Here is a 26,849-nt window from a genome sequence, read left to right as displayed (position 1 = left end):
GGCACTCGCTGGGGCGCAAGTTGATCTTGAAAGCAGATCCCGACCATTGGTAATTAACGGGGGCCACCTCGCGCCTCGTTAATTCACCCACTTAAGGAAATGGCCGCGCGCGCGGGGCGGCGTCAGCGACTCTGGTTGCCGCTTCGACGGGGGCGCCGCCGCCGCTCTCTTCGCCTCTCCCGGTCGGCAAACACGGCGGCCCCGAAAAGCTGCCGGCAAGCGCCTTGCGAGGAAGCGTCGCGATTTCTGCGATAATGACGAGCCACGCGGAACCTTCCCCTGCCGGGCAAACAAACGGCGGCGCAAGTGGAAGCCGCTCTGCTCCCACGCGCCCCCGAACGGAGCGATTCCGAGGAAAGCCAGAAACGGCCGGGAAGGAAAAGGGGAAGAAAATTAGAAAATAAAACTAGACCGGGGGTTGGCACTGCTCACACGGCTGCCGCATTTTGAGGAAGAGCGGTACCAGCGGAGAAGGCGGGTCGTTTACAAAAGCGAAATCGGTTAAAAGTGAACTAGAGGAGCTCAGCAATGTGATGAAAAACTAGCTTTGTGCGCTGACAAGCTACTCGGAGTCGAACTACCACACTACAACTCGATTTAAGGGTGAACAGTATTCTCGTGCTGGTCCTTCGCCTCTAAGGTCTGGACGCGTCAAGCTCCGTCATCTTTCTGTCTACCCATCAACTGCGCATCTAATATTGCACTTAGAAACCTTTTTTTTCACAGCGATTCTCAAGCTTCAAGCTTCACTTTGTAAGCCTATATCACCAATAAAGTCTTTCATGTATAACGGTACTATGATGAGCGATAAATTTAGTGACAAGTACGGTGATAATCGCTCGAGCACGATTTCGATACCTCACGTGTTTACACAGGCATTTCCAGGATCGCAACTAACAGCACTCTTATGGAACCTCTAGGTTAATAAAACCTAGCTGCGCGTTCTACTACAAAAGCACCCCCCCCCCCTTCCCCGACTTTACATTAACGCGTGACATGCAGTACAGGTAAAATATATAACGCATTCAATTTGCATTCATAGCCGATTTAGTGACCAAAACGTAAAGGCAAGTCAGGCAGCTAAGCACCATCTCAAACTTGTGGCTGCACTATCTTACAGAAGAGAAAACAGCCTGTCTAGGGAAAATAAAAGAGAGGAGGGGGAGATAATAAGGTGCCGCGTGTACCGTTGTAGCGCGGAACGCCGGTGATTCGTTTTCGTTTCGGGCAACACGGCGACGTCCGCGGCAGCGGGAGATACGCGAAGCCGCCGACCAGTTTCCGCTCCTTGGCCGCGTTAATAACAAGCCGCGCTCGGGGGGAAAGAAGCCTGCGGTCTTGCAGCGTCTCACGGCAACCCAAGAGGGCACGCTGGCACAAGCAAAGGTGAGCGTCGACGGCGCAGGCTACGTGCTCGCCCCTCGCTTGCAAGCTCGGCCAACGAGCGAAGTGCGACCCGATACCCGGCTCGGGACAGAAAGCAATCCGGGAAAGCTCATTCGGGGGCGACAACGAGTTTAAGAATGGCTCCCGCGAGGGAAAACAGTCCTTCTATTTGTCGTCCACAAGGAGAGCACCGGGGGCCGCGAACAATGGCGCTGCAGCAGTGAGCGAGGCGCACCAAGAGAGCTTCAAAAGTAAGACGGCAAGAAAAGGCCGTAAAGAAGGCGGAGTAGACGACACGAATTCTTTCATTTACTCCCGCGCTTTCTTTTCCCGTCTTTCCCAATCCCTGTTTGTCGCTGTCGCTACTACGCAGTTGTTCTTCCTTGTCCTTATTTGTAGCCGCATCCGCTACTACACCTTGCGCACCCAAGTCTCCTCCCCCGCCCACTCTTTTTTCTCGCCAGCGTTTCCCACGTCTGCCCCGGGGCACGTTCTGCTGCTGCCTGCTACTGCGCCGGCAGCAGCACTGCTTGAGCAACGCCGAGGTGTATCTCTGTCGCTTTGAATGTTCGCCTGGGGACGTCATTTTCCGCCGAGTTGTCCCCGAAGTGGGCTCGGCCTCCTCGCGCCCCGCGCACGCGCACTGTACTCTCCGGCGAACACCGGTCCTCCTCGCGCGATCGCGTTGACGGGAAGAAGAAGAAGGGCCTCGGGAGGAAGACTGGAACGGAGCCAAGGAAGAGGAGGACGAAAGAGGGGCACGACAGCGCTGTGCACGCCCGGGACAACTCCGCGCGACCGACCCGCTGCACTAGATGTAATTGCGTCGGCTCGGCGCTAGCCCGGCCTGCGGAGATAGCGCGACGAGAAACACAAGGGGCGCGCTTAAAGCGCTTTACCCTCCCCTCGCCCAAGCGTTTTATTTCGCCGCTCCTCTTTCTACAGTTCCTAGAGCGGCGAAACTTGCCCCGTAAAGAAAGAAGGCCTACAAAGGGGGGGGGGGGGGGGGGTAACCGAGAAGCAAGGCCTGGTCCTACAACGAACTAAAATACCCTCTCTAGGAGAGAGAGAGAGAGAGGCTCAGACAACTGAAAACCGTTAAAGTGTAATGCGAGACACCCTGACAGTAGCCTGCAGTGGCAGACATGTTCCTAAGAGCGTGTCGGCAGCATCGTGCAGATGCTCAGAAACCGCGGAACAGGAACAGGGTGAGGAACCAACAGAAGAACAGCGTTTTATTGTTCGGTTTCTGTATAGCGGAGGTATGAAACATACCCAAGTTCATGGCAGGACGAAGGTCCAATGTGGCGACGCATGTGCGTCACAGCACCGAGTGTGTATACGAATGAGGTTCAGATGTTTACAAATGGTGCGTGGCCGATGCTCCTCCGTTTCGCCGACGAGGGTACGCCACGCGGTGCACGCACAGGTGCGCGCACACTACCCAACAAATTCTTTCCCCCGGGAATTCGACACTTCGTACGTAAGCGCTGCTAAACTTGCACTGAGCATGGGGGAGGTCGAGTAAAGCAGTTACATGGCTTTGAACCGCGCGAGTAATGAAAATTCGTATGGGACTCGGGCTTTGTCTTCAATGAATGGAGCACGGCAGCCAAGCAGAAGCAGGCGTAGATGCACCATCCACACTCGTATTTGTGAAAACGACGACTCCGAAGAGCGCTTCGAACTGGTAGGCGGCACCGCAACTTTCGCCCACGTGTTCTCTCCGGGCGAACGAACGATGACGGCACAGAACAGGGATGACGGCAGGATCGTAACGCCCCACGCGGACTTTGCGACGGATGGAAGCCTTCCACGTAACTTGCATCCGTCATGAGCCTATCGGCTAATCAGAATTTTCGGGTACGGAGACTGCAGTCCGGCGGCTTTTCTACATCACGAACTCCTGAACGCTTTCGTATACATGACTACAGATGCGATCCTCAGTTCCCGCCCTTCTTCCGCGGAGGTTTGATTTCTTTCTACCCCCGCATTCCCCAGTGCCATCGCCAAACCTCCGAGCAATTTAAGTTTCATTTTAATGAACGCGTGGAAAACACACTAGAAGCGAGATGGCGACCGACACACGCACGCGCAAACAAACAAACAAACAAACTAACAAACAAAGCGAACTCGTCTCGAGTGAGCGAAACGAAGACGACGGCGCGGATCAGGCCCGTTTTTGTAACAGCCCATCGCGACTAGCAGCGGCGGCTTAACGGCCCGCAGACACGCAGGCTCCCGGAGGGTCTCAAACCTCCGTGGCCTTTCCCGGGCGCCTCCTTCCCTCCGGCCCCTTCACCTGGAGCGGGAAACTGAGAAGTGCCCGCCTAATTGACTGATGAAGGCACTCGGCAGTGCCGTCTTAGCCCGCCTCTCGCGCCCATCCAACGGACGATACATCGGAGAAGGGAAGAGGAAGAGGAGGCGAGGAGACACGGCGGCTCAAAGGAGAAGACGCTCCGGCGCGCTGCCGGCTTTCGGAGCTTAGCGAATCCACAGCGCCGGCAGTGCCGTTCCAACTCGGGTAACTGCTGTTCGGGGAAGAGTGCAACGAGCTCTTCGATTTGCCATTGATCTTGCTTCGGTCCTGCGGCGCGCTGCCGTTTCTTTCCGCGCCCGGGCGGCCACAACGCCTTTCCTCCGTGCTCTCCGGGCAACGGTTGGCGCAACCTCGCAGCGACGGCCTTCGCGGACTCTGAAAGCATTCTAAGCAACTTTAAGCTTGATGTGACTCAAATTTCAATGTATATCACGAGGAAGAAACATGCCAAGCCGTTACACGAAACGATCGAACAAGTAACTTCTCCCAAAGGTTTCCAGACTAATTAAGCATTACGATTTCACTGTACTCACAGAAATGAACTATTTAGAAGCCCGGCCTTGTTCAAGGCCCGTAAGTTCGTTTGTCGGCGAGGCAGAGCATTGACGGTGCTACGATTCATTTGGAATTCTATTTCGCGGCGAAAGAGAAGATAAGCAACCAGCTGAATTTTCTGCATCTGTTAGCTACGCTGTAGAAATGCCTCACTTCGCAAATAGTATGAACGATATTCACTCCATATAACGCGACGCTTCAGATTGACAAACGGCACTGTGTAACACCGAGGCTGCCCAGGATACTACTGAATAAACATTACAGGCACATAAAGCCTGCATACCGATACTATCTGATTAAATAAAATGAGGGAGACGCAAGACTAAAGCGCAAAGTTGGGGCGAGTTGGTTGCTTACTAGAAAATTCATCGTACTAGCGATCAGTAACGTAGAGACAAAGCCAAAGGAGAGCTTTTTCCGCGTTTCTGAGGCACAAACTGAGTTGAAGTTCTAGCGCGTGTTTCGTCTCTTTACCGTTGTCCCTGTGGTAATGTTCGCTAGTACGATAAATTCCCTAGGCGCAAGACTGTTGCCTGACAACGCCGCAATCGCAACGGAGACGGGGGAGATAGGCGCCAGCTCACAAACGCTAAGACAGTGCAAAAGCGGAAGCAGCGGAAAGAGCACCGCCAAAGGAGAGTTAACACAGGCCGCAAGCCCACTTTCCAAGGGAAATTGTGCCGCGCGCGTGCGTATTTGTGTTGGCATCGGAATCGGTCGCGGGCCATGACGTCGGCGCATCGCGAAGCAAATTTCCTCACCCTGTCACGACCACCCACACACATGCATGCCCTGGACTACGGGTGCTGGGGGACAAAAAAAAGAAAAGAGAAAGACAGCTTATTTCCTTTTTGCCTTCTAGAATTGGGCGCACGTGTTCTTTTTTTGCACAGACGAGCCAGCCGTGTAGACGCGATGCCAGCTTCGCGCCCGCCAGATGGGATGCCCATGAGCAGGTCCTTTCCGAACCAGCTAACTCGGGGAGTCTATCTTTATCACTGCGGTCCCATCCGGTGCCAACAATTCAATCAACGATGACGCGATGTCTCCGATTAGTGGGCACGGCATCCCGCAACACGAAACATGGCTAGCTGCGTAAGTTAAAAACGCGGGTCGCACAGCGAGGGCCTCCGTTATCATGACAGCTCGGCGTTCATCGCGACGAACATGTCCAGAAATAGGTGGCTTGAAATTGGGGACATTTACGGGACACTGTTTCGTCCGCGACACGAAGCTACTAACCAATAATCGACCTATTCCGACCGCCTAACTCCACGGTGGTACATCCAGTGAATGCCGATGGGAGCGGGGTCCAACGTTCCTTCAAATGAAGAATATGCCCGTCGTGACGACATCAACCACATGGAATGTCAAACGCGCTGCCTGAACTTACGGACATTCCAGGAGGGAAGAGAGAGGCGGAAATGAGCGCATCTTCAGTATTCAGTCCGGGGTAGCTCTGAGGAACTCTACACAACTAAATTTTGGTCGCCTAACACTCCACGTTTACCATATTGCACGCAACCAGTCAACTCGTAATGCGGGCCGACTTTATTACTCATCCCCCCCCCCCCCACCCCTTTCAGTTGGCACAAACAAAACATGCACCATGCGGAACGCAAGCTATAACACCTCTTACTTCGTTCTCTCCGTTAGGCTCAAAAGCATAATGCCCCAGGTAAACGTCCAGGACACTGGAACGCTTTTCGCCGGGACTTGGGTTTCTTTCAACTCCGGGGGGAGGACGAAGCGTATTTCAAGAAAGCACACGTGCAACATCTTACGATCGCATAAACTTCGGGATCAGTATCTGCGTACGTAGGCCGTTCACTACTAAACGAAAACAAGAACGAAGGAAGCTCACACTAGTGCGCAAGACTTGAAGGTAGCGAAGCGGTAAGCAGCAGTAGCGTTTTTCCTCTTTTTCGCCTCACGGCGTTGTTTAACCCTCGCCGTTGTACGAGGGACCACAGCTGGATGTTCGTCTTCTATCGCACACGCTTCTACGACGCGCTTGGCCTCTTGGCCCTCCTTCACTGCGGCGGCGGCCCCCTCGCCTTCATCCGCCACGTACCGCGGACGTCTCCGTTCCCTCCTCACCTATATCTCCCCGCCATCGGGCCTTTGCTCCGTGCCGGGCACTTGCGGAAGGGGGCGTGGTTTGACCTCTAGCGCTGAAGGGTAAAACTGGTCACCCCGCAAAGACTGTCCGAGGTAGCGTAGTGTAGCTTTCGCTACAAAAAATATTTCGGGGGCTACACGTTTCTTCGTACATAAAACAGCTACCCAGAAACTCTAAGATCTTGAAGGATTACGAATGCGAACAGGCTAGGGAACTAGACGCCAGCCCCGCACCCAGGTAAGCGTAAGTTCACCCTCTCGGATTTTCCCCGACACACACACACACACACACACACACACACACACATATATATATATATATATATATATATATATATATATATATATATATATATATATATATATATATATATATATATATATATATATATATATATATACATACAAAAGCTAAAAGTAAAAATCACCATGTTTATCAAAGCTCTTCGTCCAACCAGCTCGAAATTGATTATCTTGGCCACTGTAAACGTTACCAGGGTACGGTGACACCAAGCAATTTTCTAGGGCTACGGTCGAACAATCGAAACAGTCACTCCGCCAACCGAACGCCACAGGTTGTGGTCATGCGTGGTGCCACAGCAAGAGAGAGAGAGACAGAGAGAGAGAGAGAGATAGAGCAAGCGAGTGAGCAAGCAAGCAGGCACGCAGAAAGGGTACACTGGGGAGGTGTGTGAGAAGGGGGGAAGAGAGCGAGAGAGAGCGAGAGACTCACCTTTCCCTGCATAATGAGGCGGACAGTGAGAGTGACGGAGGGGCCGTCGAGTGCCTTGGTGTCTACAGCTGCCATGGTGGCGTAGGTGGCGGCGGCGGTTGGAGGAAGGACCGGACAGGGCACAATGGTGGCTGGCAGCGGAACAGGCACGGAGGGGCGCTGCGCAAACAAAGGGAACAGGGAGATGAGGATGAGGAGGGCGTGTGGCAGAGAGGCGCGCAAGCGGGGCAGGTGTGCACGGAGAACGGAAGGCGTTCCATTCAGTGTCCTCCATTTCTTGCACTAGTATTACGAGACAGATTACATAACGTGCTCTTGCCTTGCCGCGCCTCCGGCACACCCATTAAACCGATGTAGCAGCTTTCACTTGCGTGCAGGCGCGTGAATGTATACACCGGCCTGAACAAGCCATGAAACTGCGGATCCGACAGCTTTGTTTCTACACAGGTATTTATCGTATCATCATCTATCACATCATATCATCTCATATAAATCATATAATCTATCACTCAATGTGAATGAAACTTCCTTTTATTATTATTGAACAGCACTTCGGGGAATGCGTGTAGCAAGTGACAATCTCCGCTTACCTGCGTCAAACTGCATATAGCGCTTGTATTTACGTTTTTCTTTTGCCTAACGAAGGTAAACCAGCACCAGCTGTTGGCATACGTTTCAAGAGAATTCAGAGCCTATGCACAACGCTTCTCTGTACGCGGGGCACGAGCTCACCACGGACATGACGGCGTGAGTCGCGCATTTTATTCCACGAACGTATTCGCCTCCTTGATAACGCTATCGCTGGGCGCTTTTACGATGCCAGATACCGAGCTGGGGGTCGTTGTCGTTATTCCTGGCGATAGGCCGGCATCCATGAGCGCACTTCACGTGCAAAATACCGCTACACCCGTAGGGTGCTCTTTTGCAGCCATTCTTCGCCGAATAGATCGACTGCAGCGCCACACACGTGTGCCGTGTACAATGCGCACACACCAGGTCCCCCCCTCCCTCCCACCCCCCACACTCAACGCAGAGGCGTTCTTGCGTCGCGAATGGAAGACGAAAACGCCGCAGTTCCCAAGAGCAGCAACAAACATATGCACCGAAACGAAGGCACGGTTGCAACTGCAATTCTGCCCAATCGTACAGGATAAATTAAAGTGAAGTGGAGAGGCCATTAATTTCCCTTTACCCAGCAATGTTACACTGCGAGCGCGGCGTCGAGTGGTATTCCGGACAATGGAAGTTTCCGTCCAACGAACGTCGTGCGCGTGGGCGTTTTCAAAGCTAGCCTAGCCTCAGCCAGGAACAAACGCAGCTCATCCGAACAAAACCAGAACGCTTTGGCAAATATGTCACCAAAAAGAAAGCGAACAACTCACAATTTCTCCACCCGAGGTATCCCGTTCGCATATGTACAGCCAGACCAGTCAGCCGTCCATCAAAACGCTGACACAACGGAACACAACCGGCGGCGGTGTCGTCGCGAGCGGCCGGAGAAAACGGCCACCGACGCGGAACGTGCCAGGGTACAACCGAGGGCGACGCCGGAGCCCGCAAGGTAGCAGCACAGGAAGAGGAGGAGACAAATGTGGCGGTGTAAGGTAGGCGGGGGGGACGACGACACGTCGGCGCTGCACCGGCCGCGGCGGGGACGACCTCGCGGGTGACGAAAGCGCTCTCATTTACAGCGCCCGCTCTCCCCAAGGAGGGAGGTTCTGTTCGTTCTTCGCGGCTAAAACAGTAGCGAAGGGGCTGCCCTTTACCCAGTGGCCTCGTTACGACGACGGGCTTCCCCTAATGGGCACCGGGCGCGCGTGCGGAGATACGGGCTCGTCACGACGGTCTCACAAGGTGGACCCTGGCCAGGTAGAAGCAACGAAAGGAGCAAGAATTTTCAGGGCCGCCGGCAAGGACCGTGGCTTCGCGGAGGCTTCGCGGAGCGAATGATTGGTAGCACGAAATAGAGACGGCAATGCAGCCTATATCCGGCTTGCGGAGGTCAAACGTCTTTCTTTGAAGACTGTCCCTGAACTTTTATGTAGGAGCGGCGAGTAATTGATGGAGTTGCTAAAATGGGTGTAACAATTACACACTAAAACTATATATAAAAAAAACAGCAGCGATTTCTTGCGCTGTTGAAGAACGGACCATTTATGCAAGGAAAGCGAACAGAGCGAGAACGGCCCGCTTTTTCACGAAGCAGGGACAAAGTTATGTTGAGGAACATCATAAAATTGTGCTAAATTGCTCAGCTATTGTACCGCACACGTGAGACCCGTGATTCGCGACGCCATCCGCATAGCCCTCGGTCTGCAGCATTTTTTCCCCCGGCAAACTGAAGAACATCCACACGAGTTTCAGTTTCGACAGGTGCGAGCGTAGCTGATCAACTTTCCCGCCTTTCATCTTCACTGGCGCTGAGACCACATGCCAATCAGCGTTGAGGCCATAAGCCAGTCGGCGTTGACGTTTTCACGGTCGTTGGTCGGCGGCACGCGCGCGACAAGCGAACGCCAGAGAAGCAGCGTTCAGAATATTGTCGTTAAGAAGCGCACAAAAAACGATATCAACAAAACAGACGCCTTGGACAACTGCTTATCCTAAACAAAGTCCCCGAGAGGTAAACCAAAACTATACCGATGCGGGGAGGAAAAATTCGCGCCCAAGGACCACGAACAGAACAATGGAAGTCAAGACGGATGACTCCTTGCCGGCCTTGTCTATAGTTAACAGATGCGCGTTCCTGTCGACGAACGGTTCAGAGACATGAATAGGGGACGGAGGGGGAAGGGGGGGGGGGGGGGGGAGAAACTCAGTTACCCAGATCGCGCGTAGTTTTATGGAAAACAGAACTAAGAAGAAGAAAAAGTGAAGCGAGGGTGGGTAAGCTCTTGGGCGCTATTAACGAGAGTTCGAAACCATGTCATGTGCAAGGGCATGAAGGAAGGGGGATTTCGCAGGGAGAAGTTATATAACAAGAGGATGAGGAAGAAAGGGCCACGCGAACGTAATCGAATCGCTGTCATCGAGCTGCTGAACAAAACGCCCAAGAACAACGAAATCGTGCTGCATGGAAAAAAAAGAGTACGAGGGGAGGGAGCGTGGGGGAAGGAAGCCCAAGTAAATGAGCCCTCTTATGTTTAGGCACTTAATTACGTTAAGCGCCTGCGCCTAATCAAGTTCTACGGCAGGTCCCATCTGCAGCGCTGAGCGATCTGAGAAGGTTGGCAAATATGCGAAACAGATTTCGGCCCCGCCGCCTCTGCCCAGCAACTCGATCGTCGCGCACACACCGATGCTTTAACGAACCTTGGCCGTGTTTGTTCTTTCTCACATCGACATATATCACCACCTTCCCTCTTTTATCTCCGCTCGCACATTTTTGAGCAATTTTCCTATTTGCCAGGTCTTGTTTGCATGCGACGTCAACACGGTGACTCCCGTTAGCTTCACTTCACGCCAGCCAATGACACGAAGGGTGGTTCACGCAGTTCAGACAAAAGGGTGAAATTAAAGCTACTACAGTTTCCTGCAACAGAGTAATTACTATTCATCCACAGAGCCATGGACTATTCCATCTTGTTTATTTTTGTTTATACTCTGAGTAGTCATATAGTCAGAATATAAAATTTCTGTTTAAACTAAAAGAGGCAGTATAAAACATTCAAATTAATAGGGGGGGCTAAAATATGCGAAATACCAAAATTTCTCCGATAGTCAGCTTAACGGGACGAAATTTATGATCCTCGAGCTACGCATCGACAAACGTAGACGACGCCACGGGAAATGGCCGCTTGCATTCATCTATATAAGCGGCGTGCGTGCGTGCGTACATAAAGTTTAGTGGTCACCCGTTATAAAGGCGTGCTCCTCGCACGCAGCCACCACCGTGATATCAAGACGAATGAGGTGGGCAACACAGAGGTATACAAGTAAACAATACTGACGACCAGAAGTAGACACAAGAGAAGCGAGCGTGAGGAGAGGAAGAAAAACAAACCGAAAGAACTCAATAAGAATAAATCCCTAATAAATACCAACAGAAAGCTAGCCGCAGCATGCAGTAGGAACTGCGCCGGGGCGCGGACACAGTGCATTTCAAGTGGCGAGGCCAGCGTTGCCGGCGCGAAATGCAGCATGCCGCATCTCGCATCGGCTGCCGCCGGCACGCGCCGCCTGCTCGCACGCCATCTGCTGGGACAGCGCCTTAACGATCCTAGGGTTTTTTTTCGCTCACGGACTTTTCACTCACGGTCAACGTCCCCGACGACGCTTGCGTTTCTGCGACGCTCCGCGTTAATAATTAATTTCGAATGTTTAACCCAGGCGAGCCACCGGTCGTACGGTGTTGAATCAAACAATCCCTACTTAACTGCGTTTCGAAATTAGTGCACGGCGACAACAAATGAGTTTCCCCAAAGTAATTTATCAAGGGTGCTGCATACGGCCAAAAAAATTACACCGCTGCATCGCAATGAGCTGACAGCTCTCGCTTTTTAAGTGATCGCGAAGAGGTGGGAGCAAACCCGCCTGCAACGTTAATGCTAGCACCGAGTCAGAAAGACGCGAGACAGGCGATCGAAGACAAAAAGACAAGAAAAAAGAAACTATGAGGGTGAAGAGGGTTGTTTTTGCAACAAGCTTTCGCCATAAACATCCACTGACAGCACAAGCTCGTCTACTGGCAAGGTACTCTGCGCGCATACGGGCACGCCAACTCGCAGTTACCTTTCAACGGACATTTCGCAAGTGTTCTTGCGCAAACGCCAATGCACGACTAACATGTAAAACATAGAAAAAAAAAATAAAGAACCTGGCGCTCGTGAACAAGCGAGAACAGCAACGGCCTGTTGGCAGGGTAACGCGAACGACTTACGGGAACCCAACCAGTCAGCAAATAGGAACCAAGAAATACCACGCGCTCGGATGGGCGAAATCCCTATTTCGCATGCGACTAACAAATGCGATTGGTGTTGCAAATCGGCTTAAGGCGCACGATTCGTTAACGTTTATCTTAGGGATCACGAACCGCCAGGCGGTGCCGCTACAGGTTCGAGCAGTACCGGCGCAGAGGAGAGAAGAGCGAACTATACACGTGGCGGCAGCTCTTAATCCTCCCGTAAACTTTTGAGCAGGGGCGGAGGAAAAGAAACAAGGATGTTGGCAAAATATGTTTTTTTGATCCATTCGGCTGTACTATTAAGCAAGGGGTAGATGCGTGGATTCTTCCAGCAGAAGTTGAAAGGAGGGGGAGGGGGGGGGGGGACTTTTTTGCGTCGCTCATAGCGGGAGTCGAGGAGATTTATACGCTTCCGATATCAAAGCCCGTGCTGTCGCAGCGTTTGCTGACAAAAGCGCAATGTATCAGCAGGGCATACAGCGCCGAGACCGAAGCCCTCTATAGCGCAACCCTTCTCTTTGAAGTCGCCCTGAGCAGTGTTGTTCGACTTAGGAGACTCAAAGCCTTCGGGCCAGTACTTTTGAAGTCCCTACCCGGCCTGCACACGGTGAAAAAGCAAGCAGCAACACGCGGGCCAGGCTGTTCTACTATCACGATAGCAGCACATGCACGCTTGAACTCGGTGTCAGACGTATACTATAGAACGAAAACGCAGTTTCTAGTAAAGCGCGGATCTTTGAGCGGCTCCTTGGGGACCGTCTCCATCGAGGAGCAATTTGATCAGCGCATGCGTCACGCTGGAGAAACAACGCTATCGTCTGCATTTCAACATGGAGGAACTCCTGTGCCAAGACACCTTTTCCCGCACAGGGTGGCCGACACTTAAAACGCGCGGGCAGTCATCAAAATTTGAAAAAAAGAGAAAGAAAAGTCGTGCATCGGCGTAAGTTTTAACCAAATGTCTTTTGCGCATGAGAGAAAGGGGCGCTCTCCCTCTCCCTCAACGAGCCCGAAAGCGCTCGCTCAGTAGACGACGGTGTGCAAGAGCCCACGCGCATCAACATCTGAGGCTTTAAAAATTGAACAAGAATTGCTTCAGCCTCATTGGCTGAAGTTCAGGTCACATGGCAGACAGCAGATTTGAAAAGGCCGCAGCAACCGCAACGACGGAAAAGCGCGTTAACCGCAATTTTGGGTGCAAACGGAAGACACTGCATCAACCTAATGAGTGCAGATTGTTGCCTCTCACGCCTAGTGCCTATACAAAGTGCAGGAAAGTCTTAACAAGCGCGAAATTTCGAATACAGCTGCAGTGGCCGCTTTCACCTGTAAATTTGCAGAACAGAAATGCGTCGCATAACACGTCCGAGAGTTCACCATGATGGCGACGTTCACATCTCAATTTCAAATTCGAACTTTCCGTGTTTAACTCGTCCAGCTATACCTGCGCTGTGATACGCACAGCCATGGGGGGTTTCAGATTAATTTCGACCAACTCGATATCTCTAACTTGGACCAATATCTCGACACACGGGCATTCCAGTTCTTCGCCTTTACCAGAAAAACGGCCGCCGCGGCCCGGATCAGATCCCGTGCTCGGACACAGCCGTACAACGTCTTGCCATTGAGCCACAGCGGCGGGTCACATTTCAATTTCGCGGTACATTTATGCCAGCCTTCGTACCAAGCTTATAGTGCATTTAAAGCACGAAGAAGAAAAGAGTGGGCATGCAACGTGGCGGTAGCCACTCGACTTAAAGGGACCCCGCAACACTCTTTCAACATTATTTTTTTCTAAATGCGAATCGCTTTCAGAACCTAGTCAGCAAGCGCATCCAGTACTCAGTGGGGACTACAAAGGGAACCACAAGGTCCTTCCTTCAGCCAATATTTACTCTCTACGCCTAACGGGTAACTTCGCTCCAAAGATTCTGCTCTTTCCCTGTCTTGGCGTTGCTTGCTATCGGCCGCCTTCCTTCCAGTTGCAGCATTAGACCCATTCGATAGCTACATTACGGAAAATCGCAACAAAAGAAAAGCAGAAACTATCTGATGCAAGGAGAAAATCACGCAGTGCCACTCTGTGCTGGCGATACCTATAGCTTTCGCAGTGCTTCCAGGCTAGAATGACATAAAAGTGAAGTGTCGGAAGTGTTGCAGGGCCCTTTTAAAAGCAGGGAGGGCGGCAAGAGACGTGCACTGCACTCTTGCGTGGAGGCAGAGCTGTCTTCGTTCGCATGCACCGAACCCCGCTGACAGACGGAAGCAGAGAGAGATGCCTTCGAAGGAGAGGGGGGGTGCAGGCGAGGCAGCGAAAACAGGCGTCGCTGCAGGGCGGGCGTGTCTCGCCGCGAGCCGTATGAGTTATACGGCGGCGGCCGCGAACACGCTGAGGCCGAAGACAAGCGAGCATTTGCCGCGGGATCAATCAATCCGGGCAAGGAGCTGTCCGGCGGCAGCTTCGATCGGCTCGCTTATCTTGGCCGCAAATTGACGCCGCCTGGCACCCACCCACCCGGCCGACTACTCGAGCGCGCACTTCGCCGTGCCGCGGGGTGCACGGTGGTGGATACCTCGTCTCGCTCCTACTGGCCTTATTCCTTTGCGCCCGTGTACCTAACGCCGAATGTTTTCCTCTTAATTTTCTTTGCTTCGAAACCCTCATTTTAAATGACAAAAAAAAAAAAAAAAGAGCGCGATAAGAATTCCGAATTCCTCGTTATTTCCTTTGTTCCGGATACTTAACATCAAATCTCTTTCTCTCCATTTTGTTTCTCTTCGAAGCATTCTTCTCAAATTGAAAGGAAAAGCACGATAATTATCTGTTACGCCTCAAATACTGTATGAAAATGCTATACTTTTTATAGTCAAAACATTTATAAATACGAAAGGTCGGAGCACGCTCGCAGCGAGCACCCACGCAGAAAGTGAGTGGACGCTCGCGAGACCAGATTACGTCAGTTAAAAGGTCAGAACACACGCCCCACGTCGGTTTGCAATAAGGTTTCACTTAAACATGCCCCGAGCAGGTGACCGTCGTGACGCAGTCCACACGAACGCAGAGGTGAATTCCTTCTTATAGCTGGAGAGAGAGAAAAAGAAAACTTTCCAACCCCCAGCACCTTCCCTCCCTTTTCCCCTTCACCCCTCTCGTGAGAAGACGCAGTAAGACATTTCCCTCTTCCTCCTACACTTAGACTTGAAAGGAGACGCAAGATGGTCCTCTCATTCGCGATTTTAACCACGCTTTCGGTCTTGCTATACTGCAGGTAGTTTGTCCGTTAAACAACAACGAATATCCCGGACATCTCCACTAACGTGAAACCTGGGGAGCGGCGAAGCATGCAGCGTATAAGTGTATTCTTGGCGCCTTGGCCCCTTTGCCAACGGAGATGAAACCACTGGGGGCAGAGGTATACAGCTTTGCTGTAAAAATCTCGTGTCTTCGAAGCATGGAGCGTTCTAGCACGAGGCGTAAACGAGTGTCCCGGTGTTTTTTAGTACGCTTTACGTTCTAGCGCGAGGCGTAAACGAGTGTCCCAGTATTTTAGTATCGTGACTACACGAGACGACGGTTACGACGACGACGACATGAGACGCCGACAGCCCCAGCCCCCAAGGGGCCTCACCCCCGAAAACCGCACGTATTGGCTAACTTGGCAACAAGACCATTTTTCCAGAACACGCATAAAATATGGCGGGGCAATTACGCTACTCAAGGACTGGGTTTTAATGCAGACAAATTTTCGCCTCTCTCTCTCTCTCTCTCTCTCTCTCTCTCTCTCTCTATATATATATATATATATATATATATATATATATATATATATATATATATATATATATATATATATATATATATATATATATATATATATATATATATAAGAGAAGAAAAACTTCGAACAAGGTAAAAGCACGATTGTGGCCTACGTTTCAGCAAAGAGAACTTGCTTTCCTCAGGAAAGCAAGTTCTCTGAGGAAAGCAAGTTCTCTTTGCTGAAACGTAGGCCACAATCGTGCTTTTACCTTGTTCGAAGTTTTTCTTCTCTTGTGTTCTCTACCATCTTCAAAGTTCTACTACTCCCTATATATATATATATATATATATATATATATATATATATATATATATATATATATATATATAGAGAGAGAGAGAGAGAGAGAGATAGAGAGAGAGAGAGAGAGAGAGAGAGGTTCTCACAATACACAAATTGGGATCCACGCGACATTTTGCATTGCCACCGGCAACGTAGACGGCCCCTGCCGAGAGTCCGGTGCTCAACGTTTGTGCCGTTCCAACTATTTACTACGCGCACATAGCACCTCGGTAGCCGAGCAGAGAAGATCACTTGCCAACTCAAGCTTCAGTTTATAAACACCCTCGCGCTCACTGTTGCCTTCCAGCCCGAAGGCGCTGGGACGGAGAGCGACAGACGAGCGGAACTGAGATAAGTTGACCGCGACAGCCCGTTACACTCGCAGGAGATGCTCGGAGCGATGCTTCTTCGGATCCGCGCGCAGGTGTGTGCGGCGTTTCTCTTCCTCCTCCTGCTCCCTCATCCTCTTCCAGCCACAGCGCCGACCGCAGGCACGCGGCACGTGCCACCCGAGACGCGCGGGGCTGTACTTTTACGTCCCCTTAAAGAGGCTGCTGCGGCGGCAGATTGATTTACGAGAACTAAGCGCGCTCGAGACGCTTCAAGTTGGAATAGATGAAGCCCGAGCAGGCGTCCGCGAGGAGGCACGTTTTTGGCTCGGAGTCAGCGCCGCGAGTTAACGGCGGAAGAAAGGCAGGGTCTCGCGCGCGCGCGCGCTCAAGCGACACCTCCTTCTCGCCCCTCCCTCGGGCTTCTCTTTTGTCTCGGGAGCATCCGGGCAGCCATTAGTTTCCATTTAGGCAACATGACCAAGCTGAGGCCAAGCAGCCGAGAAAAATGACTTATGGGCAGCGGCAAGGAAGGCCGCCGTTGCCGCCGGGACACGGCTGTGTACGCGCGCTCTCCTCTCGCGGCCCCATCACACGAGGGGAGACTACATTACAACTTTCGAAGCCGCGGGAGATGATCCATTAGGAGAGGGAGAAGGGGAGCGAGGCAACAAAATGGAAGAGAGGGAGAGAGAGAGAGTGACAGACCTTGGCTGTCATCTTGTGCCACAATTATATTAGGACGCGGCGCGCGCAAGTGCAGCGCGGATAAAATGCCGAGCCAGCCGCATTAGCGTGATCTATCAAGAGCGCGGCTACCGCTTTGCGGCTTTGCTCCCCTTCTTCCCAAGGAGCAAAATTTATCGCGCTACGGCGCGCAAGCGCCTTGAAGCAAATAATGTAGCGACACTCGTAGGCTACGGCAGCCTGAACTAACCATCGCTTACGGCATTTGTTTGCGAAAATCTGGGCACGGAAAAGACGAGGGCAAGAGGCCCCTAAGAAAATGGTGAAACGCACTAGGACGGGACGGTGGCGAGGAGAACAACGATGGGTATAAAGCGGGAAAGGAGAAGAATAAGCGCCAGGAGTGGGTGGGTAAGTGTGTTCAGTGGACGATTTTCAACGGAGAACGAAGCGAGGAGATGACCAACAGAGCTTAGCGACATCCTGACCATGCACGTACGTAGAAGGAACACAGGGGAAGGGATGGGTGGTGGTGGTGGTGGTGGTGGTGGTGGTGGTGGTGGTGGGGGGGGGGGCGCACACACAGACGCTGCACTTGGGCATCTCCAACGTGCGAGGAAAGTCCGACGCATGCGCTTTTTTTTTTCCTTCATCAGAAGAACGGCCGATGTGGCCGTGATAGAAGCCGCAACCTTGTGCTTAGCAGCACAACGCCTACTCGAAGGTGTATATTGGGAGAGGTATACAAGAAAACGTCTACGTCAGCAAGCACCCACTAATGTGGCTCTCCATCTGCACAAGGTTAAGAGGAAGACATGACATACCAGGAAACCGACAGCATAATGTGGAGAAGAGGATCGCTGGAGGGAGGGGAGGTATCAACGTGGATGGGGAGCTGCGCGAAAAAAGTTTCGAAACCAAGAACTACCAAGGTACGGAGACTGAAATCCCGCAAAAATTTTCGCGCGCCCGATTCAAATTTTGCTCATTATTTCCAAAGTTTCAAGGCAACGTCAACGACTGCAGGCAGTGGCGACGCGGACACGAGGTGGTGATTGACGAGCTCAAAAACTGTAGAGCGTTCAGGCCGAGTTCAGGTAGGTTTCAGGCTTTCCCGCTCACGCGCCGAGTTGGTTGCATGTCGTTGTTGGGAAGGATTAAACTGAAGCCTCGGTCTGGCGCGTGCCGGTCAACCCTGCGGGCTCTCGGTGCGAAGGGCCGTTGCCAGGACAACGCGCCCGCGGCCGCAAACGACGCTGGCACGCTCCATGGCCAGAGACCACTGGCAGCCAGACACGACTTCGGCACGCTCGCTCCCTAACGATCCCAGAACCATGCGGGGAGGAGGGCATTCTCCGCAGTGCCGCACTAGAGGGCGCGCTTGCGCTTCACGTCAGTTACGAGCAGCACGACGCGGCAGGACAACGGTCGGAGGACATAAGAAGATAAACTCTACTAGACTGAATGTAACAACGAGGATGGTAATAAAAAAGCGACAGTTACAAAATATCGTATACAGCAAACCCTTGTTATAACCAGAGTCTCTCAAGGGACTCTGTTATAACGAAAAAACTTCATCCGAAATTTCGTTTTATTCGAAGTGCTTCGCGGCCACACTGCAGTGAACCGAGATCAAATCATTTCCGTTTTAACAGAGTATCGCTTATAACGAAGCCAGCTTCTTGTAACAAGGACTTCGTTACAGTGAGAGTTTACTGCGCCTAAGGCCCATCACAGATGCTACATTGCACTGTACAAAAATGTGCATGTTTAACTTCTAGTTCGCAGGCGGCTTCCTCTTTCTCCCCAGTACGCTATCGACAGGTGCCCGCGCTTGCAGGGAGTCGAACCAGGTACCTTATTATAAATTCGTTCGTACACAGCCCCAACCAAGGGTGCAAAGATAAGCCACTTCCGGAGCGTGGAAGAAAAAAAAAATACTTGTATTTCCGGGCGGCAGATTCGCTGCACGGAAGTACGGCAAGAGCAAGCGTAGCCTGCCACCGCCCGTATAAACTTGTGGTGGCCCAGGCGGGGGGAATACACGTGTCGTTTTTATTGCTCGCTTCCGGACCGAGGCCGTCGTATCACGTCGCGCTGCTCCCTCTCCTCTATCGCCGTCCCGCGGAGACCAAGAGATCCCCAGCTTCTTCCATTCGCTACGCGCCCAGCATCAGCTGCTACCGCCGCGTGGCGACAGACGTCTTTATTGGCCGGCCTCCCGCCAAGTCGCGCGGGCCAGACAGAATACCCTACAACGGCGCGCAGCGTCGTTTCGGGGCGGAGTACACGAGCGGGAAAATTGAGGCGGATGCGCTGCTCCCTTAATTCCAATTTTTAGTAATTTCTTTTTAAAAACAACTTTTACTCAAATCAGCGCGGTGAACCTACCTTTAAAGCGCACGATATCAGTGATTGAGCGCGAAGTATACGAACGTCAAACGACGTATGCTTGCTGAGATATTCGGTAACGCGCAATGACAAAGCTGCAATCTGGAATCACGCGTCACGTGACCGAATTTGGCTCAGCAAATCGTCCCCACTGGTCTCGTGAAGCAGAAAGAAACATTAATCAAAGGTCGAGCCTCACACGCAGCCCGATGACCGAGAGAGAGAGAGAGAGAGAGCCCGCCATAACACCGGGGGGACTCGGTCTGAGCACGCGAGAGGCAGCAGTACGAATATCCGACCATGGTATAAACGGGATTACCGATGAGAACGGCGCCAAAGGAACCGCAAAAATATCGCGCGAAAAGGACAAAATAACAAGAACAAGGAGACAGGACCCAGCCACTAGTTTTTATAGCCAACAAGGCGCAACCCCCGACCCCCCGTTCTCTTTCGGCGGCGTATGGAGGCCGTGCTGACGACCGGCCGCAGTTTAAGCGCTACCGCGCTACGGACTAGCGACGCTGCAGGCGAGGTAATCCTCCCGGCAGCAGCACAACCCAACGCAACACACGCCGGTTATTGCGCGGCTCGGTGCGACGACGTCAACGCTGCTTTCCGACCTCCAGCCGACCGCATCTCTAAACTCCGGCGCAGTAGTAGGCAAAAAAAAAAAAAAAGTCGTTTCGGCCGGGCACCCCGCGTGTCCTCTCCCTCCACCCGTGCCGCAGTATTGGCACGAGGGCTTAACGAGTGCTGCTGGAGAGCGGCACTTCGAGCTCGGCTCGGAAACTGCCACGCGCGACGGTCGGGGACACGAAAAGGCGCCCCGTTAACAGCCCGCGCAGCGGCGAGAGCGTTTGCAGGTAGGCGGGTGGGGCCCAGGAAACTTGCCCGACCGTTGGTTATTACGGCTGCCGCTCACGTATATATAAAGCCGCGCTAATCCAGACGGCAAACAGCGGACGGGGTTACGCCAGTGTTTTCCGGCGGCGCGTATATGAGAGCCTCCTTGCGGGTATACGCACGGTGCGCGAGCCTACGCACCCCGTTGTCATCAGAATGGGGACGACGCACAACAGTGCTTTATGAAAACTGCCCCCGCAAGATTCATACCGGCCTATTATACGCTGCCTCGGACGATCTGTTTGTGTTTTTTTTCTTTCCCTTCGGGACTGCCGCAAATGAGCAGGGCAGCGGGACGCGTGTCGATGCGCGCAGTTTTGGAGAGGAGTTGCGCGCTGCGTGGCACCGCGAAATGTTTTCAGCGTTTGTTAACGCCCATAGGTTCTGCGGGGGTGTGCACGCTATTCCCCTCTGGGCAAACTTTGGCTTAACCCGCGGTTCAGACAGGGCACCGCCGTTATACGCGACCGAACGCCATTCGGGACGACGCGGCCACGGCCTAACAGTTACCCTCGCACGCTGCACTGCATTCTTGCAGAGTCGAATGCTGCACAACTCTGGGGCCTCCCATAGTCCGACTACACCGCTGACACCTTGTTTACCGTTGCACCGGCACGCACCACGTTTCGATTGTCTTTGCCAAAATTGTCGTCTTTGTGAAGCTTGACGAACTGTCGGATTTTCGTTCGGTTTCAAGGGGTCAGCAGACTCAGCACCACGCACGCAGCTTCTGTAAAAGCCGATCCTTCTAATTCTACGTTCAGCCAAATAAGGGTATTTTGTTCTTCGGCCACCGCACCACGACCCGGTCCCTGTGGATACGTCGGATGGATCGCGGACACAATCCACCCGGCGCTGTTGTTTTAAGGAGTCGTATTGATTATCAAAAGGAGGCCTTCAACCGGTATCTGGCGGTGAAGGTAAGGACACCTGAGCGATTGGCAACAACAACTCGCAGATCGTTTTTCTGCACAGCAGTCACTAGAAGGTCCTATGGATAGTTCTGCGAGTTCCCGTTGACCGAAATTGGAGGGCGTGGTTGGGGATATATGGGAGCTTTGCCGCAACACTCGTCGTGCTCTGCACCGCGAGTCTCCCGGAACCAACGTGGCTGGAGTTGCTCCAGACGTGCCATTGCGACAACTATCTGTATTGAAGCCCGTTTTTGTGCCACTAGCCTTAGTACTACGCAATTTTTCGTCATGGACGGTTAAGTACACTTACACAACAACGTCGCAGTCACAGAATTTCTGTCAGGAAATATTACGAAGCGATCGGCCGACCACTCTGAGCTCCGCATTTTAAAGCACGGCCGACAGGCTAGTCAGACAGCGCGCACCACTGCAAAATTTCAAAACTAATTGCATTCCTGCATTGGTCATTTTACACGGCGTGCCCTTTCTCAGCGCCACAAAATGTAGCTGACGCTAGCAGGCACCATTTTCGCGGGTCTTTCGTGTGGCCACCAATTCTAACGACGCAACTCCGGGAAATTTAATTACGCAGTTACGGAGCAACAAAGCGCGCGCAAAAAAGCGTCGAAAATTTGTGCGAAACAATTCCGCGAGCAGACAGACGCTGCTTGACATTGGAAACGAGGAAAAGGGCAATTTGCAGCACGCGCGCTTGATTTCGACATTGCGTGCTCAGCCACACACTGCCTCGAGGCGTGCCAGTGCACGCGCAGCCAGTGCATCTGATCTGTCGCGCCCTGTTCACGCTAACACTAACACTTTGCCGCTTCCGGTCGTCGACACAAGAACTTCTCGGTGATGAGTACGTACTGTCGTTCATACCACAATCTACGTGCAGCACTGTGGATGCTACATTGTTGTCAACAGGTCGCCCACTCAGGCGGATAACTCAGCCTCAGGGGAGAAGGAAATGTCCTTTCAAGGCCCCCTTCACGGTGAGTTAGGCGTGCTCAGTGGGCGGACTGCTGACAACAATGTACCATCCACAGTGCTGTACGAAGCTTGCGGTATGAACTATACCTGCTAAAGCTTCCGAACGCAGTCGTGCGGTCAGTCGCAGTCGCTATCAGCGCACGATTAATCACAACGCGAGAAGACTCATTCCGAAATTCGCGACTCCTCCAGCCTGCAGACCAGTTAAGCTGAAGCACTTTTACCAAGTCGGGGTTTGCCTAATACAAACAGCGGTATGCTCGCCAAGTACCATACAGTGCATTACCCCGGAGCCCGAAAGAACTACGCCAAAACACACACCTGTTTCCAGCGCCTGTGAGGATCCATGTTTTCCAGCACAAGAAAGGCCTGAACTGCGCTTCGTAGATGAACTTTCGCTTCTTCTTCTTTACCAACGAGCCCTTTCGCAAGAGTGATAATGACAATGGTGCTCCTCGCGTCGAGTGCCACATGCCCGCGCTGCGTTCTTATTTACCCATTAGACGGCTACGTTGCTATATCTTAGCGGATTGCACACACTGTTCCAAGCGGTGTTCCAACCTTAACAAGGCCGGCAAGGAAGCATGCTTCGCAGGACTTCCTATAAAATTCCAGCAATGCTGGCTAATTTGCTGCCTAGACAATGAAACGACGACAGCGCCACCTTTATGGGTACTAATGTTGCAACAAACTTGTTCCCTGATTTAAATGTTTCGTATAGTCTATTATTTGCTCGGCTAGTTTTGCTTACTTCTTTATTTGCCTAACGGTATTATCATTTAATAACGCAATTGTCTTTTACGAAACTGTGGCTTGTGTTAGTCAACATGTCTGCTACGGTGTTGTCGTCTGCCGTCGTGGCCCCCGCGCTTTACCAATTCTTGATGCTTTAGACGCCTAATTAGACTGCTTCCCAAGCTGTCTACCATGCTGTCCGTGAAGGGGATTGACAGATAACAAGAGGCCAACAAAGCCATTCCCAGCATTCTTCAAAAAACAACTTAAACCCGGTAATGACTCGAGTCTTCCTTTTTATCGAGCAGTTTTTCACCCCAGCTTAAGCATGAGGTGTGGGTGTACTTCTGCGATGACTAACGAAGTTATCAACGTAGGCAAAATATCGATGGGCAAAACAACCTAGGCTGTCAAGGCTGTGTACAACGACACTGCATTTCTACGCGCTTCAGTTTTTGTGTTTAGTGGTTTTTCTTTACCGGGAGCAAAAAGGCGAATTTTGGGTGTGGTGGTTTAATTTCGATGCAATCCATGAGGACGATTTATATTAGTGCTTTTCGAATAAGGGAAACTTTTTTGTGAGAGCTGAATGCCATGTTTTGTTATTTTTCTAACTTTCAGTAAAATGAAAATAGAAACCACCACACGGATGAGACAAACGACGAAGACGCTGCCTCCAAAAAACAGAAGCCGGCTACTTCAAAAGAAACAACATGAAGCGACAAAGCCGAACCCCAAAATTTGTAGGGCAAGCAATCGCTTCCAGAGCGGCCATTGGCGCCCACGAGCGCCGTCACTTCTAGCAAGCAACTTGCGCGGTCTACACGTGCACACAGGTACACGCGCGCACGTGGCTCGTGCGTGGCTTGCGCCGCACTTCTGCCAAAGATGAGCCTTTACAACTGCCACGTGCTTCAATTCGCAGTAAAAAACAAATAATGTTAAGAGAAGGGCATACCATTTGAAACGTACGAAGTAATCATTATGCTCCCTGCGTACGCCCCATCTTTTTTTGTCCGTGCTCCTACCTCGCACACCTGTAAAATGCGAACCCACGCCGAATCGCAAGCCCCAACAAGATCGTAACTGAAAAAAAAAAAAAAAAAAAAAAGCGAGCTCCGGCAGGCGAGTTTCGATTCACGAAGCGAGTGGCCTCGTAAAAATCGCTCAAAAATATACAAAAAAAAAAAAAAAAACGACGCGAAGGAAACGGCCCCGAAATCGGACATTTCGAAGCAATCTCGGCTCCCCCGCGTAGTGCCGGGGTCCGAACCACAGCAGAGGGCGAGACAATGGCCGACGTGAGTTTTTACGGCCCTTCCAATACGACGTTTTCGGCGACCGCAAGTGCAAGAGTCATCACCTTAACTGCTCGAAATCGACCGTTACACGGACGGGGAAAGAGCGGGCGGCGCAGCGGCGAAACAAAGCGCATTTGTGTTTTCCAGCGGCCTTCGTTAGAATCTCGACACGGAACGGAGGAGCGGGTGTGCGTGATGAAACGACAAATTCGGTTAAGGGATACGGCCTCCGGTCTCCATCTTAAGCCTATAACGTCGGCCCCCTTTGACTTTTCGCTCTTTTCTTCTTTAATCTGCCGTTCGGTTCCTTTGTTCCGTTCCGAACTCGCCGAGCAAGCTCGTACCCGAGGGCAGGCGTGCCAGGCCGCCGAAAGATAAGCGCGAGGAACAAAAGCCCGGACTCGGAGGAGAGGCGGAAAAGGAGAAGAAAACAGAGACAGAACCCAAGGTGCGTGACCTGGAGCGCTCTCGCGTCTCGGCTCCCCAATCTTGACCGAGTGACTCCGGGAAACAAAAAAGTTAGTCCAAAGCGGGGAAGCATTTTCACAAGTGCCGTTCCTCGCCCCCGGTCCCTATTCGGAACAGATGCGGCCGTGATGAAGGGAGGGGAGCAAACAAAGGAATCGGACGTCTGCAACGGCCCCCCTCCCCGGCTCATTTGTGAGACACCTTCATCACAGCCGGCCCGGTCACGCGTGCGTGTTGTCAGGCGGGCCTCCACCAATCACTCTAAAAGCGCGCGCGACGTAGAAGAAGCAGACTCTTCCCTTTTCCCCGCTTGTCCTCCATCAGTGGCTTCCTTGCGGGGTTGCCGGAGGGGAGGCGTCATGACCGCCACCCCCACTGAGTTGTCTCGGGCGAGCAGATAGCCCTTTACAGCAAACGTCCCGCGGCCGGCGGTGGTCGTCGTGGCCGTCAATCTGGGCCGCGCTCATCGATTGCCACGGGTTCGTGCCGGACCCCGGAGCCGCTTCATCATCCCACGTCGTTGACAAAAGCAATAAAAGTGCTCCCGAGTACGATGCTGGCTCCGTGGCATCTTCTCGACCATGCTGATAGCCTTTAGCCGTGACCTAAGCGCCACTGACACGGCACGAAAAGGCGAGAAAGGGATCATATTTGTGTGTGTGTGTGTGTGTGTGTGTGTGTGTCTATATATATATATATATATATATATATATATATATATAGAGAGAGAGAGAGAGAGAGAGAGAGAGACTGTCAATCAGCGTGACTGCATTACACCTATGAAAAAAGAAATAGCAGTCCTTGGATAACCACATCTTCCGACGATTAAAGGAATGCTCAACATAAGAGACAAGGGAAAGACGTCACTGAGGTGATTGCGATGCCGGTCGCTAGTCGGAGAACTCTTTAAAATAAAGCTGTGGGGATGTAACTCGGGGAACGCTTTCGTAGCAACGTACCACTCTCGGCACAGCTTTGCCATGCGCCATATACGTGCGAAATATGGTTCGTGCGATGTACTCTGTACGGAATGCTTATGAGCAGGTTTTGTACGCGACACGTGAGCGTGACGCAAATGATTACCGAGAGGTGACAGAAGTCGCAGCTGTAGAAGGACGTGTGTCGGAAACAAAAATTGTAGGCGGTTCTCTTTAAAATTTGACCTGCTTCATAATAGCGGGACATTTAAAAAGAAAATTCAGCGCTTTCTTTTAACTACAAAACGTCCTTCACGCATGCGGCATTATTACGGCAAAAACCTTGTATGTCTCATCCAACGCGGAAAGCGGGCGTCGTCCGCAGCATCGACACGGATAGCACCAAAGTCACGTGACCTCAGCGGCGGAAACCGCGCAGTGGAAAAGCTCGCTGAGGGTCTGGCGCCTCATTCAGCTATCGCGTTGCTAAAAGTAAGCAATCTTAAGCGTACCTCCTGAATTGAAAATTTGAGGATCTCTAAGTGGAGGCAATGAATGTAAGTTTATTTGTGTTGCAAAGTATCAGATGGTGGGCAAAACGTACACGTTGATTAACAAAGCTGCGTTAAAACAAACGTGGACAGAACGAGGTGAGGCAACAATGGACAGTTTTAGCTGACCGTTTTCGACGGTACGCTCCGGTACGGGCGGCCCGCTCAGCGCAACCGGAGCCAATGCCGTGCGCGGCCAGGCGCGCCAAGCATGCGCAATGACGCTCCTGCTTGCTATCGCAGCGGAGCGGACCGTGAAAAACGGTCAGCTAAAACTCGCTATTAAAGGAGCCATGAAGAGAAAATACAAGTTTGGTTCATTCGAAAGATTGCCTCGTAAGAATCATACTGACACCACTTGTAACGTAAACTTCGCTCAGTTAAGCTATATAATTAGAAAGAAAGGGAATGGCCATGCGACCCACTAGCTCATTTCCTGCAACAGAAGCTATGATGTCATACCAGCCAGCTCTCTGACTGGCGGAGGCCGGCGAAAGCAAACGCAAATTAGGAAGAGCTTATAAGCTTGTGGAACG

The 26,849-nt window shown here is 52.0% G+C and overlaps 1 protein-coding gene across 8 annotated transcripts in view; it reads right to left on the bottom strand.

Moving 5' to 3' along the window:
• Nucleotides 1-26,849, bottom strand: part of Mub (poly(rC)-binding protein mub) — a 189,645-nt gene that overhangs the window by 40,132 nt on the left and 122,664 nt on the right. For 7 of the 8 annotated variants that reach the window (XM_077706575.1, XM_077706577.1, XM_077706583.1 and 4 more), the window contains one exon: nucleotides 7,119-7,277. In XM_077706575.1, the coding sequence (XP_077562701.1) occupies nucleotides 7,119-7,193 (75 nt within the window). In that variant the 5' untranslated portion in view covers nucleotides 7,194-7,277. Of the gene's footprint in view, nucleotides 1-7,118; nucleotides 7,278-8,500; nucleotides 8,659-26,849 lie in introns of those variants that run through there. The other variant, XM_077706578.1, reaches the window with a different exon arrangement.

Source organism: Haemaphysalis longicornis, unplaced genomic scaffold (assembly GCF_048455015.1).
Source record: "Haemaphysalis longicornis isolate Haplotype H1 unplaced genomic scaffold, Haemaphysalis longicornis Haplotype H1 scaffold_4, whole genome shotgun sequence".
NCBI classification, from domain to species: Eukaryota; Metazoa; Arthropoda; class Arachnida; order Ixodida; family Ixodidae; genus Haemaphysalis; species Haemaphysalis longicornis.
The sequence above is the reverse complement of the archived record's forward strand: the minus strand, read 5'-3'. Positions and strand labels throughout refer to the sequence as shown.